At 38.8% G+C, this 17,211-nt stretch overlaps 2 protein-coding genes across 4 annotated transcripts; both read left to right on the top strand.

Annotated features, from left to right (window-relative positions):
• The first annotated feature begins 130 nt into the window (after nt 1-130).
• agfg1b (ArfGAP with FG repeats 1b) lies at nt 131-13,816 on the top strand. 3 transcript variants are annotated; one of them, XM_088429320.1, is made up of 12 exons: nt 131-838; nt 4,993-5,086; nt 5,338-5,453; nt 6,466-6,604; nt 6,696-6,852; nt 6,984-7,091; nt 7,331-7,469; nt 7,708-7,787; nt 7,892-7,984; nt 9,120-9,281; nt 11,858-11,952; nt 12,183-13,816. In XM_088429320.1, exons 1-12 carry the CDS (start codon nt 672-674, stop codon nt 12,240-12,242), a joined length of 1,410 nt encoding a protein of 469 aa, XP_088285446.1. In that variant the 5' UTR covers nt 131-671; the 3' UTR covers nt 12,243-13,816. The 3 variants fall into 3 exon arrangements, with proteins under 3 accessions (XP_088285446.1, XP_088285447.1, XP_088285449.1); XM_088429321.1 differs by lacking the exon at nt 6,984-7,091; XM_088429323.1 differs by lacking the exon at nt 9,120-9,281.
• An 858-nt stretch (nt 13,817-14,674) lies between these two features.
• Nucleotides 14,675-16,748, top strand: fbxo36b (F-box protein 36b). The gene is made up of 4 exons (XM_088429439.1): nt 14,675-14,804; nt 15,393-15,501; nt 15,744-15,916; nt 16,271-16,748. Exons 1-4 carry the CDS (start codon nt 14,688-14,690, stop codon nt 16,523-16,525), a joined length of 654 nt encoding a protein of 217 aa, XP_088285565.1. The 5' UTR covers nt 14,675-14,687; the 3' UTR covers nt 16,526-16,748.
• The last annotated feature ends 463 nt before the right edge of the window (nt 16,749-17,211 follow it).

Here is a 17,211-nt window from a genome sequence, read left to right as displayed (position 1 = left end):
TAGTTTTAAGTGCAATTGAATCACAATCTAATTTGTTTTTTTTTCCACTGTTCAATGTTCTTCAGTAAAACAAGATTTGAACATTGAACACGCATGAAATTGACTATGAAAAAAAAATCGGGATCGGCAGGTTAGGGTTTTATAAGATCAGGATTCAATGACGGCCCCAAAATTGTGATCATTGTAACTTTATTGTTGAGACATGTCATGATTAGAAAAATAAATAAATAAACATGAGTGAAGACAATGTACAGCCAAATCTACAAAGATTTTCCGATTATGACTACAGTATTTGTAAAGTGTATACGTATTGGGTTGTGGGTAATTACGTTTAATTGGCGTTCGCACGTTGGGAATAACCTTTTTTTCTGGTATGTATTGATACCCGATTTTGCTGTTTTCCTTACTTGGCATTGCGATATATTTCCATCCTGCGGGTGGCGCTTTGATTGGTGAAGCCGGGAGGTTCAGTTTCTTTGAACCCATAGAAGAAGAACTTTGTCAGTCTGAGCGTTCAGCAAGGTGCTTGCTACTTTCCTGTCTCCCTCCCTTCCTCCCCACCCGACTGCCTGCTTGCCCGGCCGCTGCCGTTCAACGCGGCCCCCGAAGACAGCCACCCCGCTCCGGGTCTTTAACCAAACCACCCTCGCAGGCCACCTTTATATTTCACCATGGCGACCAGCGCGAAGCGAAAGCAAGAGGAGACTCATTTGAAGATGCTCCGGGAAATGACTAGCCTTCCCGCGAATAGGAAATGCTTCGACTGTGACCAGCGCGGCCCGACCTATGTCAACATGACAGTGGGCTCCTTCGTCTGTACCACCTGCTCTGGTATCTTGTAAGTACGACTTTCGTTTTTGCCGACCGTCCGGTGAGGACTAGACGTCTGCCGGAAAGGGGAGCTCAGCCGGTGGCTCACTTAGCGGTTCCGTTAGCACGTATGCTAGTGTTCAAGCCTAGACAGGTTGGACGCTAAGACGGGTTCTGTCCCAGGCCGACTTCGCGTGTGAAGCCCATCAAATCAACAGAAGAATTCACATCTGGACAAAAAAAAAAAACAAAAATCGCCTCCGCATACTTTAAGAAACTACACGCTCTGCTTTACAGTGTTCTCTCACGGTTCGCTTATTGTGGCTTCAATCGATTACGGATTATTTTTTTACTTTACGACCATAACTTTTTCTATTGCAGGTTTATGGCACCCTTTTCCTTGCAATTTTTATTCCTAAGTCCGACCAGTCCAAAAATTGCAATTTTATTTATTTTAAATAAATCAACTTCAACTACACGGATTTTAATTTAAAAATCTATACTGTATCTATTGCAGGGTTACCTTGCTATTTTCTTTATATTTTACTCCTTTTAAATTGGACATACAGAGGCCCTGAAGTGCACATCATAAAAACAAAAAAGTTAAGCAAACAAAATATCACAAAGAAAAAATGAATAACCAAAGAAAGGCAAACAAGACAAAAAAATCATTACAATAGAGCAGAGATCACCAACCTTTTTAAAACTGAGCTTCTTTGTTGTTACTGAGTTATAAAAAGGGCTACCAGTTTATGTGAAGACACCGATCATGTTGATGATTTTTCACAATTAAGGAACAGCCCTGGTAAATGTGTAAATCAAGTGTAATATGTAATGTAAATGTAATACATGTGTAATTGTTTGTAAAATTCATAGAAAATCACCAATGTTCTATCTCTTGTAAGCTATTTGCAGAACAGGCCTGTGGACTACTCATGTGATCTTTGGGGGCTACATTGTCCCCGCGGGCACCACGTTGGTGACCCCTGCAATAGAGACACACACAGACAGGAAAAAAAGAGCACACAACAAAAAAGAGCATACAAGAAAAAAGGAACTCTTTAGCTTTTCCCTACTGGAAGTGTTGGTGGATAGAGGGGGGTGTGGACTCAACGGCTGATTGTACGACGGGGCAACTTGATTGGACATGAACAATGTTCACTTTAAGCTGGATGTTATTCCTGTGACAAGTTATTGTATTTTTATTTATTTATTTATTAATTAAATGCAATTTAAACTTTGATGCTGCGATCAAAGAATCGCAGTCCTGTCATATTGTTTCCCAGGAGCCAGTCAAAACACATTTAAGCCTCATATTGTGTCAGTTGTGCCATTGCTGGGCAGGTTTTTAGCTCTATACACATTACTTTTGCGCTTTGGGTCCCCGTCAGCAAGAGGTGATGTGGCTAAAGCGTCTGCGTTTGGGCTGGCTTTTAATACCTCGGCAGTTGGACAAATCTACATGACATTTTGACTGTTGATTGATTAAAATAAATAATGTGCATAGTTCTAGGCTTCATTTTTTTCATTGGTTGCACTCAGCAAATAAGTTAGCTGTGTTGTCTGTGTGTCAAGTTTTTACCATGTCTTGGGTAAATTTCATTAAAATATTATTTACTTTATTTTTTTTAGTTTAATATTATTGTAAGTATCAGGTCCTGTTGATATACTGCTTGTTTAAAAGAAGCGCAATAAAAAACATGTTTGACCAAACATGATGAATGTGTTTAATAATCGTGATTTCAATATTGACCAAAATAATTGTGATTATTATATTGGCCGTAATCATGCAACCCTAGCTTGGCTTGAGAAAAGATAGTTAAAAAGATGGCTGGTGCACAGCGCCGACTTCAATAGGGAATGTTCTGGGTAGTTTTTTTTTTTCCTTTTTTTAATGTGAATAGCTGTCATTTTGGAGGTAGGGTAGAGGGTGGGGGGGCTATCTAAAATCTTGTTTAAATACTGACACTTTTTAATGGAGTGCTTTCAAGTCCTTTCTCAACACTGGTGCAATTTAAGCCTCTTTTGCATTACAAATTCCAGAACGGCCAGCACACTGGTCCAGCGCAGTCTCCGTTGCTTTTCCTTTACTCCAGGCTTCTATGCTTATTTTTCATGAGTGGAGAGTATTGGCCACAAGGGTGCTTCCATTTTCAAATCATTTGACTGAAGGATCGTATATCAGTAGCACCTGTGCGCATGCCAACTCTTTCTTAGTCCATTTCACACAACACATCAGACAGTTTGGTTGCTCACTTGATATAATATAGTCATGTTAGCCATACAGTCGCACACTTTCTCACTTCCATATGCTTACTGTATATCATGCTTACATTACGTCAAGCTTTTTTTAAAATCTCATGGCGCAAAAAGATCGATCATGTTAGATATCTCAGTGTCATCAGACAGTCAGGCTTTACTAATAGGGAGGAGGTCTGTGGCTTCTTGTCCTGCCTGCCACTTTTCCTTCCTGCTCTGCTGTGTTACAAATTAACCATTTAAACTGCAGCTTTTGCTATTAGGAAATTGCGTTTTATCACCTTGCGACTATATTGCAAATGCAATTAACCCTTCAGTCCTAATTCAAATGACAAATTATGCATTCACATCTGGACAAAAAATACATTTGTGGGTTTAAGTCAATGAAACATTGTCACCGTCACAACAAAACTACAGGAACAGTACACATTTTGTTTTATAATAGTACTTATTTCAATGATTTCATGAGCAGCACGCAAACCTGGCCAGCTTTCAATCATACTCAACGCAGACCTCACTTTCATTAATTTGGTCGTCTTTTAGAGTTAGTGGCTCCATTATCACTGTCCAGTGTCAAAAGCCCTTCGGCAGCCACCCAAAGCCACCACCTTTAAGGTGGGGGCCATGGCCAGTGGGCTGGTGGAGCAGCCAGGCTCCAGGCTTGCGGCTGGAGATATCTCATTAAAGCAAATGTGGCGAGCGGTTTGTGAAAATTTTTATCCCAAGTTTCTCTATTTCACCCATTAGTACCTAGGAAATAGTAGATATGGGTAAGTATTGTTGTACAATACAATTATTTGTAAAATATATACTGCATGACATCACTGCAGAAGCAATGGCTTCTGGGCCAATCAGAAGCTGCAGAAAATGAATGTTTTGTTTCATTTAAAAAAAAAAAAAAAAATTCAGCCCAACCTGAGCTTCCATCTGCCAACTGTACATTCTTATTCACTGACTCCCATTTCACTCACCCTGACAGGCCCTACCTTTTTAAAGCCACACATACTCCTAGTCATCAATAGTTATAGTGTGGAATTGATGGAAGGTGACCCCAAGTCAACAATGATGTCACCGGCATGTCACATATACCTTTTGTTTGTTTTTTCATGTAAAATGAAGGTTTATTACACTGATAAATTGGAATAAAAATTTGAATAAATTATTCTAAATGTTTCTGCTGCGTTTGTTCTCTCAGACAGCTCTCTTCCTTATAGAAATCTACTTCAAATCTTTTTTCTCAATTTATGAGGGGAAAGGGGAACTGCAGAGTTGCATTAAGCAGCATTTTCACATCCTTCCACAATTTATGCTCAGCGTGGACTCTGACCTAACCTCTCCAGTACAATGTTGTTTTTAAATCCCTTCCCGCAGGCAGGTTTTTCCACTAGGACTTTTCTACTACCCTACCAACAGTCTTCAGGGAACTCTCTGCAGCCCGAAGCCTCCCTTGCAGCTTTTTAAAAACGTGTTGTGTTTTCACATGAAAGCATAGCTGCAAATATCCCTCAAAGTAAACAGCAGACCTAATAGTGAAATATTTGTTTCAAAATTTATTTAATTTTTGCCATGTACTGTCAGGCAGTTGGTTGTACAAAATTCAAAATTTAATGTAATCTCTTAAGTGCTCTGTGTTAGATTGTAGTCAAGTCTCTTGCTTATATTTTAAAACACAGATCTGAGGACAAGATATACTTCACCTCGGTTACTCTGAGACTCCACTCATTAAGCTTTCCAAGTGATTTACTCGTGATCATTCCGCGTTGCTTTGAATTCAAGGAATGCAGTTGCAGTAAATGCATGCCGTAGTTGTTGCGTGTTGCCTTATGGAATTTTTCTTGCTGCTGTTGCACAAACTCACATGGCATTGGGTTGCATCCAGGCTCTTTTATGTTTTAGCTAACAAAAATCTGCTCCCCTCCACAGGCGAGGGCTGAACCCTCCACATAGAGTGAAGTCGATCTCTATGACTACTTTCACACAGCAAGAAATTGAGTTCCTTCAGAAACACAGCAATGAGGTAACACGCACATTGTAGAACATTGTGATGCTCTGGCTTTAATTCTCAACACATTTGTAGGCCTTTTTTGTCCCGGTTTTTCAAATTTATTGGCATTCCTTCTAACATTTCTCCCCTCCCATTTCTCGTCATCCCTTCCCCCTCCCTGCTACGTTGTCTCACCTCTCTCTCCCATCACCCCTACTCAAATCACCCTCCTTTCCCCCCACTCATGTAATTTCTATAAACTTTACTCTTTCACACCCTTATAGGTCTGTAAACACATCTGGTTGGGCCTGTATGATGACAGAACGTCAGTTGTTCCAGATTTCCGGGAGCCGCAGAAAGTGAAGGAGTTCCTCCAGGAAAAATATGAAAAGAAAAGATGGTATACTGACATTATTGTTTGCCTTTTTTTTAATAGGTTTCAGTTAACTGTTGTCTAGTTTTTTTTTTTTTTTATAAACCATTGATTTGCTTATTCACAGCTACTTTTGGATTGACATTGTTATGTAGAAATGACCCAATATAAACAAAACACCATTATCCAACCATCCATTTTCTATAGCTGCTTATTCTCAGTAGGGTTGCTGACTTGTTAGTGCCTTTTTGAGCTGTCTTTGGCCAGAAGGCGGGGGACACCCTGAACTGGTTGGCAGCTATTTGCAGCAAAACAACATGCTTTTATAAATTTTGCATATTTAGAATCTGGGGACTTTGTTTTTATTATTTCTTAATAGCAACTGCTGGCGATTATAGAACCCATCAATTCTGTACAAAGACGTAGGGCAGTGATGTGGGCATCATCTGGTGCATTTCAGAATCAATATTTATACTATTTGCAGTTCAAAATCAATATTTATTCCATGACATAAAAATGAATACAGTGCATTATACATGCTACAGACATTTTTTCCATGTTGTTAGCTGTGACAGTTTTTACTCTGCTCAACAAATGGCCCTGTGAAGTTATTGAATTTGAAATGAAGGTGGTAAAAGAATTTGTTAATATTGTTTTAATATCATGAGACAGCACAACAGATTCTGAAGGCCCTGGGTAGGTTAAATAGATATCGTATAGACTGTATAGCAAGACAAAGGTTGAAATCTTAACAGGACAAAAACAAAATCTTACACACACTTAGTAGAAGTCAAGTAGGATGGTAAGAAATTGAAGAGGAGAAACCATTAGGAATAAAGTAGTACATTTTCATGGAACAAAGCGTAGAATTTATGTTGTAAATGTCGATCAGTGTTTGTAACGGTGTTTAGGCCATCATAGATGGCCACCGCTTAAATAAATGATTATTGCAATCAAAATACAATCCTCACCTTCAGTCATGAGAATGAAAGTCTGGATCTTCATTTATTATTTGTTTTTAATATGCCTGTCTTCGCAGGTATGTGCCTCCAGACCAGGCCAGGTCAGTCGTAAGTGTCCAGGCCTCTGTGTCTGGCTCTTCAGCAAGCAGCACTGGCAGTACTCCTGAAGTGCAGCCTCTCAAGACCTTGCAGCTCAACAAGACCCCCCTTCGTCAAGTAAGCTACTGCACGTTGAAACCCACCTGCTATCTCCTTAAAAATATTACTTGAGGAAAATGTTTTTTGACCATTTGCCCCTTATGTCTAGTCCCCAGGGTTAGGGCGCTCCCAGGCTCACATCACAGTCCAAGAGAAAAAGTTTGACCTGCTGTCAGACTTGGGTGGGGACATCTTTGCTGCCCCACCTGCCCAAGCTGTCACCGCCACCAATTTTGCCAACTTTGCACATTTTCCAAGCCAATCGGGTAAAAACAAACAAACGAAAAAAAAACACGTGTTTTCCAAAAACCCAGACGAATGTACATCCTGTCATCATTCCACTCCATTCCATTACAATTTCATTCATCATCCTATTTCCCCTTGTTGTTGGCTGCAGCAACTCAGTGTAATGCAGACAGCAACTTTGCCAACTTCGATGCATTTGGAAACACTGCAATTCCATCCCATCTGAGCACTTCACCCCCTTCAAAGTCCTTTTCCACAGGTACCGTCCCATCTCCATCATAATGTCCACATCCACTCATCTCACTATGTTTCATGTCTTCATTTCATTCATATTTGTTTATGTGTGTGTGAGTATGTACCGGTGTATATATATACAGTTCTAAGTTGTACACCGCTGCACTAATCCAGCTGCACCAAATTTTATACTTTAGAGTTGTAGGTGGTTAGCGTAAGACGAATATTAGAAAAGTGTCACTATTAAATGTGCTATTTAAACAGGAGGAGGCATGCCAATTCCACCCAGGTCAAATGCTCTCCCTATCCAGTCCCAAAGTGGGAGTTGCACAGAGGATCGTTACGCTGCTCTGGCTGAGTTGGACAACAAGCTTAGCTCGTCTGCAGGCAGCAACGTGCAAGGGTGAGACTCGTGGACATGTTCTCCACACGCAAACCACTCACCCACAATTTTTATTTTTTTCCTGTTTATGAAAGCATGTTCAAAATCCATTACATCTTGAATCAACTTGAGTAATGATTTTGATGTTTTCAAGAAAGCAGATAAATGTTTCAAGCATTAGGAAAAACAAAGATGCATCATGATTTCTTATAGCAATATTAAATGGCTGCAATGCACTAACACAGGCTTGTCATGACAGGAATTTATTTGGTCCAGTGCTTGGCTCATCTCCAGCTCAGAATGCACCTGTTCTACCCAGCATGCAGCCCGGCTTTGGAGGTGACTTGTATCACAGTGATCGTTTTTCAAGCAGATTGTTTTTTTTGTAGTCTTGTTAATTGTTGGCACAAGTTTTGCTTTTTAAAACGGGCACTTCCATTTAGGTGTCCCTTCCACAAATCCCTTTGTTGCTGCGGCTGTTGCCTCAGAGATGGCCACCAACCCATTCCAGGCGAATGGCAGAGCTCCACCTTCAGGTGTGTGCATGTTTTATTCATTAGCTCATCGGTGTTTAGATGGCTTATTGGAAGCAACAAACTACATAAAGTAACCCAAAATGAAATATTTAGTGCAAAAGTGCTCAGGTACCAACCAATCATAGCTCAGCTGTTTTCTTGATTCGTTCATGTGGCATTTGTAAGTTGAGCTTTCTCTTTTCATATCAAGTGGCAAAATGGCCCTCCAGATGTTTTATTCATTTTATTAACCCTTTCACTCCTGTTGCGACAATGCGTCCCACAACTTTTGCAAAAATCACAGTGGGCTTAGGATTCATAGCAATAAGAAGAAATGTCATCCCAGCAGTTCATTACACACGTACATATCTACAGATTCTTGTGGCATTTAGCAACACTTCCATACACAACAAGCCAGTGTTGGGCCCACTGTCAACAAGGTAGGTTGCGTTGTTCAATTTCTTGTGTGTTAATGATCTAGTACGGTGGAAATGTATTGATAATATGTGCTATATATGTGTGTTACTATAATTACACCGATTACTATGTATTGTAGGTGTTTGGTGTTAATTTTCATTTCTCTGGCACGTTTATATTATTATTGGTATTATTATTCTAAAATACCAATGGGACAAAAGGTCCCAGGGTCTGTAACCTAATCTATGGAAGTGGGAATTTTTTAAAACTAATTTTCCAAGTATCCTCGACTTATAAACAAGTAATAGATGCCTCGTTTTATTTTTTTTTAAAAAAGTAGTGAAAGGGTTAAATAATGGTTAGGTTTTGCTGTTTAATTCTTATTCCACAAAGCAAAATTAATCAGAATTGTGTTTAGACTAGTGGGACTGATTAAAGCATGTTATTCTAAGAACAAATTTAATTTCCACTTTTAAATTGGGAATTAAAATGTTATTACTGAAATATGCATATTTACATGTTTACATACACACTTTGTACTTTTTTTTTTTTTATATAACCCTTATTTATGGATGACCTGGCCTTTCTGTCCATTTTCAAACTGGAAATGTGGCCCTTGAGCACAAAAGTTTGCCTACCCTGCCCTGAGTTAGATGTTAAAGTAAGCTTCGATAATTGCCTGTGTTCTTAGAACTGTTTCCTCCTTGTGTTGTGTTTTTGTTGCGTATGTGTGTTGTAGCCGCCTCATTTGGTACTGGCTCTATGAGCATGCCCGCTGGTTTTGGAAATTCGTCTTCATACTGCCTCCCGACCAGTTTCAGCGGGAACCTCCAGCAGCAATTCCCTGGCCAGGCCCCCATCCCTTACGCTCAACCCGGGGCCTACCACCCTCAGTCCAATGGTTAGTGGCCTCCCGCATCCCTGTTTCCTTGTACTCCCTTTTACCCACGCAGCACCTTCCAGTGATTACCTATGCATGTATTTTGATTTTCTGAGCATGATGGCTGTTTGCCTCGGAAATTGTTGCTTCTGCATGCAGGGAACAAATAGTCATAGCTTGTCATTGTCAACTACCGTGCAGTGATTTGAGGTTGCATATGGGTTGTCAGTTCAATGAATGCTTTCATTTATATTAAGGGTTCTCAAACTTTTTGGCTTCAGGGGCCCCTTACAGGTGAGAATTTCGAAAGAGACTCCCCTCATATTCCTAGCGTTGATTTAATATTTTTACCACGTGTACAGCTAAATGCAATTGGAATTTTAATGTTTCAATCAAAATAGTCATGGCCTGCTTAATAGAAAGGAAGTCACCAAATTGAATGTTAACGAATGACTGCTGTAATTTGTTTATGATCTTTCCCTTACATTTACCCAATTTTTACTGTCACTTAAAAGTGCACCCCAGTAATAACTTTATTTTTATTTTAACTTAATAGAGCACTGTGAAACAGCCATTGCTGTGTACAAAGTGCTGTATATGGGATGAAATTGGTCATGCAATAACAAACAGTAAAACCAGTAAGTTTAACACAAACCAAACCAATAAACAAAACAATCAAACACAAATTATATGGAGTAAAAATAGGAAATATAAACAATAACAAAAAAGTACAACAGTGCCGAGTTTCATATTAATTCAAACCAAAATATGTTTTAAAACATTGCAATTAGAGCAATTTGAAAGTATAAGGCTGGTATATAAGCCTCAGCAGCAACATATGAGCAAAAAAAAAGCATTTTTGTCACAGATAAGCCACACTGGACTATAAGCCGCAGGTAATAACATCAGATCTTTACGCAAAAAGATGGTATATGTAGTTTATATATATTTCTTTTAGTTATTTAATTTTTTTGTAATTGTGTGCCAACAGCAACATCCTCTTTTTAACAGATTGAAAATGCATGTATGTTTAGTCCCAACATATTTATAGAAAATGGATGGATAGCTAAATAGTTTAGCTTTAACAATCTGTTAGCTAAATAGCAGTTCAAAATCAAAATCAATACTTATATATATGTTCGTGATAGTAAGACTTACACTTACGGTTTAAAAAAAAGTAAATTGTTTGTATTGTTTTTTTAAACTTTAAATGGCCCAAATGTAAACTATTGGGAGTGCCTAAGTGTTGTTTTTTGGTGTGCTAGTCCCCATGTGCTTCAGATAATTCACTTCTTAAAAACACCATATTTATTGCAGGATTTTTTTTTTTTTTTTGCCTCCTCTTATGCCTCCTCTTATGCCTCTTGTGATCTTGTGATCTGAATTTGAGAAACACTGTACAGTAATGTTTGACCAGAGGCTCAATGAACTAATTGGTCATCTCTTTTAAAGTGTAAAGTGGAGGTCCCTAATCGAGGTCTTGATGGGTAAATGGAGCAATATTGTTTGATAAGTTTTGACCAAGACAGATGAGGTAAATTGATCTTCCGAGCCTCGTTTTTTTTTTCTCTCCAACCTTCGCGCTTCTCTCTTAGCATGGCAAGTGTCGTCTTTTCTCATCACCCCATTTCAGTTTTGCCATTCATTATGTATTAATTAGGCGCATAATATACATTTTTACCAGCAAACTGCAATGCCTAACCTCTTATTACTGTTGATCCTTTAAAGATATCACATTAACCCTCCCACCGTTGCCCCACGCACACACCCTTAAGGTTATACGTACAAACTGGTGTCAATCCAGCAGCGTAAGGTTTATGTCAAATTTTCAAATCCGTTCTGTCACTCAAGCGCCCACACGGACATACATACATTGGCACTCTGTGGCTTTGCTTGTAGACTGTCTTTGTAGCTCAAAGACAATGGTCCTCACAATCTACCGAGTTTCTGCCAAAACGGGTACGTTTTCACTGAGTGTCCCAAGCTTATGCTATGCAGTCATCTTTCTTTGATAAATTTATGTTCATAATGAATAGGGTTTAGGCACACAAAAGTAGTGCTTGTCTGTTTTTGCTTTTATTATTAGGGTACCCATATGCTTTGCATTGTGCCATTATAGCTTTCATAGACTGGAATCCTGTGAAAGGTGGTGCTTTCTGCTACAGCTAATAGCCTCGAGACTTGCCTATCAACGACTCTACATCGAGCCTTAGGCTCCAGGAGCCAAGAAGGAGCAAATATGGCTGCTGCCATGGCGTCACAGACAGAATTTCCGTTGACTCTTTTAAGCTTGTTCAAATTAAACCCAGTGTAACCAAAATATGATTGGACGCCATTTTTTTGATGACCCATATGTAGATTTTTCCTTCCGAGCACCGGTGGTACACTTAAAGGCTTAGTCAACCCAAGCCAAGATTTTTCCACCAGTCAACAAGCAAAATCATAGTTTACGGCCCCCCAAGTCAACTCCTGTATGCGATTTGGGGTGCTAGGGTTCGGCTCTCTCGCTTTTTTTTACAGTCTAACCATCTCCATATAAATGGAATATGTGATCAATTTTATAAAATTCAAGCTACCTGTTTGTGTTTCTCCCCAAGGCCCTGCGTTCCCAATCTATGGTCCGAAGCAGCCCTCCATGACGCCGTTTGGTCAGCCCATGGCTGGTCCTGGCATGTCCAATAACCCCTTTATGGTGAGCATGCATTGTCTCAAGTTACCTTTACGCCCCTATGACAGGATCTAGATACAGTATGCAATTACAACATCATTTTTATCGTTTGGAAATAAATATGGTTTGAATATGGGCACACCACACTGCTTCACCAGACCTTGTATTTGAACGCGAACAACAATCTGCATGGCTTTTTATTTTATTGTTCAAATAGACGTATCGAGTAACACTGACCCCTCTTGTCTTTGCAGGCGGGAGCCCCCACCGGGCCATTTCCTTCAGGCAGTACCTCAACCAATCCGTTCCTGTAGCACAACCCCCAGTCCTCATCACCAGAGGGCAGCATGCAGCACATTAGTCAACACACCGTTGAGTCACGCAATTAGTGGCACTACATTTCTTTCCACACAAAGTTTACACTATGAAGGAGTACAAAGGACTTTATTGAAGACTAAGGGACTGTTAGGGTGAAAATGTTTGGACTATATACAATACATTGTTTTTTTATTATTATTTGTTTATGCCTGTAATGCTGTGCGCATATCATCATTTGTAATCCTATTCACGTATGATGTATAACAAGGACTGTGTTAACAAAGGTGAGTAGCCACACCTTATGTAAAGACCACTACATACTATTTTAAGTAAGGGTTTACAACAGGGTTCTAACTAGAAATTCTTGATCTTGGCTTTGACCCAACTATTGACATGCAGGTATTTCATTTCAAAAAGGGATTTTTTTTGTTCTTTTAGCATAAATGCTACTAAACTGGCACTTCGGCCCAAAATGTGCATAAATAGCCTTCACAACCAGTGTTACACTTGACTATAACCAAAAGGAGCTTGCAAAAATTATGTAAATCCATGCAGGTATGTTGCCTTGCTGTAATGCCGTTATTGAAATTTGTGGAACCAAAGCTCATCTGTTGAAAACCAAGTTCAGATCTCTTAAGTAAATCATGAGCACAAATGCAGTAAAGCGTCTGGAACAAGAGTCTCAAACTCATCTTACATGGGGGCCACCTGCAGATGGACACTGGGTGCGTCTGGGCCACATCAAGTGTTGCATAAAAATGTTTTTAATTATTTTTAAAACAGCAAATCAATTCTCAATCTATAATAATTCCGAAAATTCATGTTTCTGCAGAGTTTGAATAAGATTGGTGAGCTCTCAGCTCCCTGTACTTTGCAAACTTCTTTGCATGTCTCGCTAATTAATGACGGAAGGTGTTTTGAGCGCCATTAACTTTTTCCGTGTACTCAAGACTACAGAGTGCCCCTAAGATCATAAAAACACCCATTCATCTGTCTTTCTTGAAATTGGCTATTCTGCTCGGTAATATTTCTCTTCGTTTTGAAAACATGTTTGGGTGACAGGAAACTATATTCACCTTCCACGGGGTTTTCCCTTAGAATTGTGTTCCGAAATAAAGCACCTTTAGCGATGACATGGTAAAAGGGGATCCATTAAACTGCACTAACATTCAACTGTTGCCAAGTAGGGGGCTGCAGAACATCTTCCTATGGGCTGTTAATGGCCCCCAGAACATGAGTTTGGGACCACTGATCTTGAACATTTAGATGTGCAAAATGATAACCTCTTGTTGATGAAGAATGCCAGATGAGCAGGTCTCGAATGTTCACGACGTGTGAATTTTTTTTAATGTGAGGTTCCTCAGATTGATTTCATGTCTGAGTTTGCGCTTATTCAAGGCCTCATTTTATTATTGGTTTACCTTGACTCTGGACATGTATTAGGGTCCCAATTGTGCCGCTTGTGACTAACAAATAAAATTCTTGTGTTTCTTGTCTTTACAAGAATAGCTAAGTCGATGTGTACATTTATAAATATATGTATAAATAAATTAAAAAAAAGATTTTTAAATATTGCATCCTTCTAATTATTTCAGCAAGTCAACTGTACCTGGGGTTGTCCAGATGAAATCATTTCCATAATTTCAAGTTTTACTGTGAGAAAAAAACCCAAAAAAAAGTACTTACAGGACATACAGGGACCGATGAGCCATTCACACACAAACAAACACACAGACAAACAACTCATTCTGTCTTTTACTGCAGCTTTGGACCAATTAAAAGCTCTGATGTGATTGTGATGCATTGTCACATAAATGACATCACTGCGTGATTTTTTTTTTTTTTTTTTTATACAATCATGACATTACCTAGTAGGTAATGGAATAGGTAATGGTACCTAGGAATAGTTCTTTTTCAAACACTATTGAAGGTATAGAAAAAGAATAATGTTCTTTTTTTCCAGACTAAAAAGCACCCAGGCCCCACACCTTTTTTTCCCTCTAAGCAAAACATGATTATTGTTTTATTTCTCGCAAGAAGGTAGCGTTTTGAGGGTCTTTTACCTGTTGTTTTGAAAATGGGATCACAATTTTAATTTGTTTGACATTTAAAAATAAATTTAGGTGAAAAATACAATTTAACTCTTGTAGCATTACCATTGATTTAAAAAATATATGTTTCGGTAGTTGATTTTTATTTTCCTTATAAAATAATATATTTTTTTTTATGTGGCATTTCTCTCAAAAATAGGACATTTGATATTTTGGGTGGACATTTAGTTATGGAATAAATGTTCTTTGTATAAATGTGATTCAATATTGATTACTTTCTTGTAATTGTGCCTAACGTAAGCATAAAATGCGCACATCATCACATTGCGTATTTTGCGTATATACCCTACCATGCATTATATAGTACAAAAGTCGCCGATCCCGGTTACTATGGCAACGCCAGAAACTGTCATGGCGTCCCTGTTGACAGACCCGCTGTTCGAAATCTCTGGACGGGGTCCCTCAACAAATAAAAACTACTATAACTTTGTCGTTACCAAGGCAGACGTGAGTGAATGCACTTTAGTCACAATTGTCCAAAGTTATTTACCCTCGTTTTCTGACTTTTCCCGCTGTGTTCACTCACTCCTTGAGCGACGAATGCAAATTACCGTTAGCCGTTGGCGTTAAAAATATATGCTCGTTTACAAGCCCCCGTTTTCGTTTTAATAATAATAATACTCAAATTTAAGTCATCGTCCTCACAGATAGTATTTTTTCAATAGATTTCTTAATGTGCTGTGGTACTGTCCTGCGTTGGCTTCAGCCTTTCACATTTACCAAACTATCTATTTGTAATTTCGTGCAAATACTACACCATACCATATTTTGAGTAAACGATGAATATTTTTTTTATATCAGGGAAAATTGACCCTTTTTATTTATAGATTAATGTTCTATGAATTACAAAGGGAAGCACATTTAGTTATTCTGTCACTGGCATAAATAGATGAACATAGATAAAGTATTCATAATAAATACACGACATTATTCAGACCGATGAAATGAAATGTTTTTTTCCTGCACAATGGTTGGGAATCACTCCCTTGTGTTATACTCCCTCACTGTACAGTATAACCCATCTAATACAAACAGGTGATTTGGAGATGGTGGATGATATCTCCCCGAGCTGTGTATAGGCTTTCAAAGCCTGGTCAACTTATCATGTCACATGAGGACTTCCTGGATGACAGCAGATTACAAAGTAAGGCCTTTGTGTAATGAATTAACAATCCGTGGCTTCATTTCGTTAACACAGAACCTTCATTGATAAATTCTTAGTTTGATGCTCACCTTTGATCTTTGAACAGAGCTGGAACATTGATGTATTATTTATAGAATGTGTAGGCATGATATAAGTGTCTATTTACTATTTGTCTATGTAAAATAATTTTTTTTTTTGTCTATGTAAAATAATTTTTTTGGTAAATGTTTTCTTCTTTGCAGCTGAGCTCAGCACGATATTTGGCTATAGTGCCTTGAAGTACACGAAGGCTCTATGCCAAGGCCATTTTGATTACCTGGCACGTCTCCCTGACTCCTTACTTCTGCAGATTGTCAACTATCTCGAGCTAGAAGACGTGGGTCAACTTGGACGAACCTCGCGCAGGTTCAGACAGGTGAGTTTTCACAAATTATAACAAGAACAATGCTCAAATAAAATGCAACCGGAAGGGAAATATCATTTGTATTTTTTTTTGGACCCTCCGTAACTGAAAATTCAGATGAATTAAAAAACAAAAAAAAGATACATCACCCAGGGTTACTCATGCCAATTTTGTGACCTGCCCACTGAAACCCAATAAGCAATACAGTGTAACTAGAAATACTTGATGCAGAAATTCTGAGCATACAGACTTTTCAGTTTTGTGTATTGAAATATTTTTACAGTGTGTTGTCTATGTATCTTGAGCTTCAGTGGGTTTTGAATTGACAAGTCTTATCGTTCTACACTTTTCAACTGTATTCATTAGTTATGCGGCTCGGAGGAGTTCTGGGAGCAGGCAGTCCGGCGCTGCTGCAAAACAGTTTCCCCCGAGGTTCCTGCCCTGGCACGAGAAGTAGGTTGGCGTAGCATCTTCTTCACCAGCAAGCTGCAGCTGCAGAAGCTCATCAACCGCCGACGGGTGAGGACCGAAGAAGAGAAGGCCGAGCTGACTCCCGAGAGAACGTCAGAGACGACTGCCGACTTAAAACCAGCTGGGGTCGAACATACATTGGAAGGATGAGCGCACCACAACAAAACAAAAGTTGAGCTTCGCCATTCTATTTTTATTTTTATTTTTGCCTACTGTAGTATTGATTTGCCACTCATAATTTACATCCCTCATTTCATTTAAGTGTTCACATTCTTATGTTGATGACTCATTTTGAAACATTTGCTTGGAGATCACAATCCAGTGTGCCATCTGAATATTAACACCAAAAATAAACTTGAACTAATACACTCAGGAGCCACATTTTTCTTACATTCTTTTTCTATATGATTACATTCTTTTTCTATATGAGGTAGCCCCTCACTTACCCACTGCGTAGTAAAATAATCTAATGAATGTTTCCCAAAAGTGAGTAGTTTTTTAGGGTTTTTTAAAGGCAGAACAGATCTCACTTTTGAGAATTTGGCCCAGGTCCTCGCCCTCCCCCCACAAACTGCTAATACCGTCCTCTGTCTTGTAGCCAAGGTGCACACACAAGAAGGCCTATTGAAATAAAGCACGAACTCATGATGCACAAGTGTATGGTTCATTACATTAATTCAAATAATGGTGTCATGTTTTTGTAAATGACAATACTATAGAATTCTTAAATCATTCATTTTAGTTAGGTGTGTTGAATAAACAGATTAGTTGTGATCAATTAACTGCAGTCATGGTTAAAGCGTTATTTGTTTTTAATTTCATTTTTATTCTGTTTG

This window comes from Hippichthys cyanospilos, chromosome 12 (assembly GCF_059441005.1).
Source record: "Hippichthys cyanospilos isolate Australia breed blue-spotted pipefish chromosome 12, RoL_Hcya_1.0, whole genome shotgun sequence".
In the NCBI taxonomy this organism is placed as follows: Eukaryota; Metazoa; Chordata; class Actinopteri; order Syngnathiformes; family Syngnathidae; genus Hippichthys; species Hippichthys cyanospilos.
This window is presented reverse-complemented; position numbering and strand designations above follow the sequence as displayed.

What these genes read in the sequence shown, in the direction of transcription:
- agfg1b (XM_088429320.1), top strand. Translation starts at nt 672, where the DNA reads ATGGCGACCAGCGCGAAGCGAAAGCAAGAGGAGACTCATTTGAAGATG. An exon ending in ACCACCTGCTCTGGTATCTT is followed by an intron (nt 839 to 4,992) that starts GTAAGTACGACT and finishes TCCCCTCCACAG; the next exon opens with GCGAGGGCTGAACCCTCCAC. An exon ending in TGTCCAATAACCCCTTTATG is followed by an intron (nt 11,953 to 12,182) that starts GTGAGCATGCAT and finishes TTGTCTTTGCAG; the next exon opens with GCGGGAGCCCCCACCGGGCC.
- fbxo36b (XM_088429439.1), top strand. Translation starts at nt 14,688, where the DNA reads ATGGCAACGCCAGAAACTGTCATGGCGTCCCTGTTGACAGACCCGCTG. An exon ending in TTGTCGTTACCAAGGCAGAC is followed by an intron (nt 14,805 to 15,392) that starts GTGAGTGAATGC and finishes TAATACAAACAG; the next exon opens with GTGATTTGGAGATGGTGGAT. An exon ending in CCTCGCGCAGGTTCAGACAG is followed by an intron (nt 15,917 to 16,270) that starts GTGAGTTTTCAC and finishes TGTATTCATTAG; the next exon opens with TTATGCGGCTCGGAGGAGTT.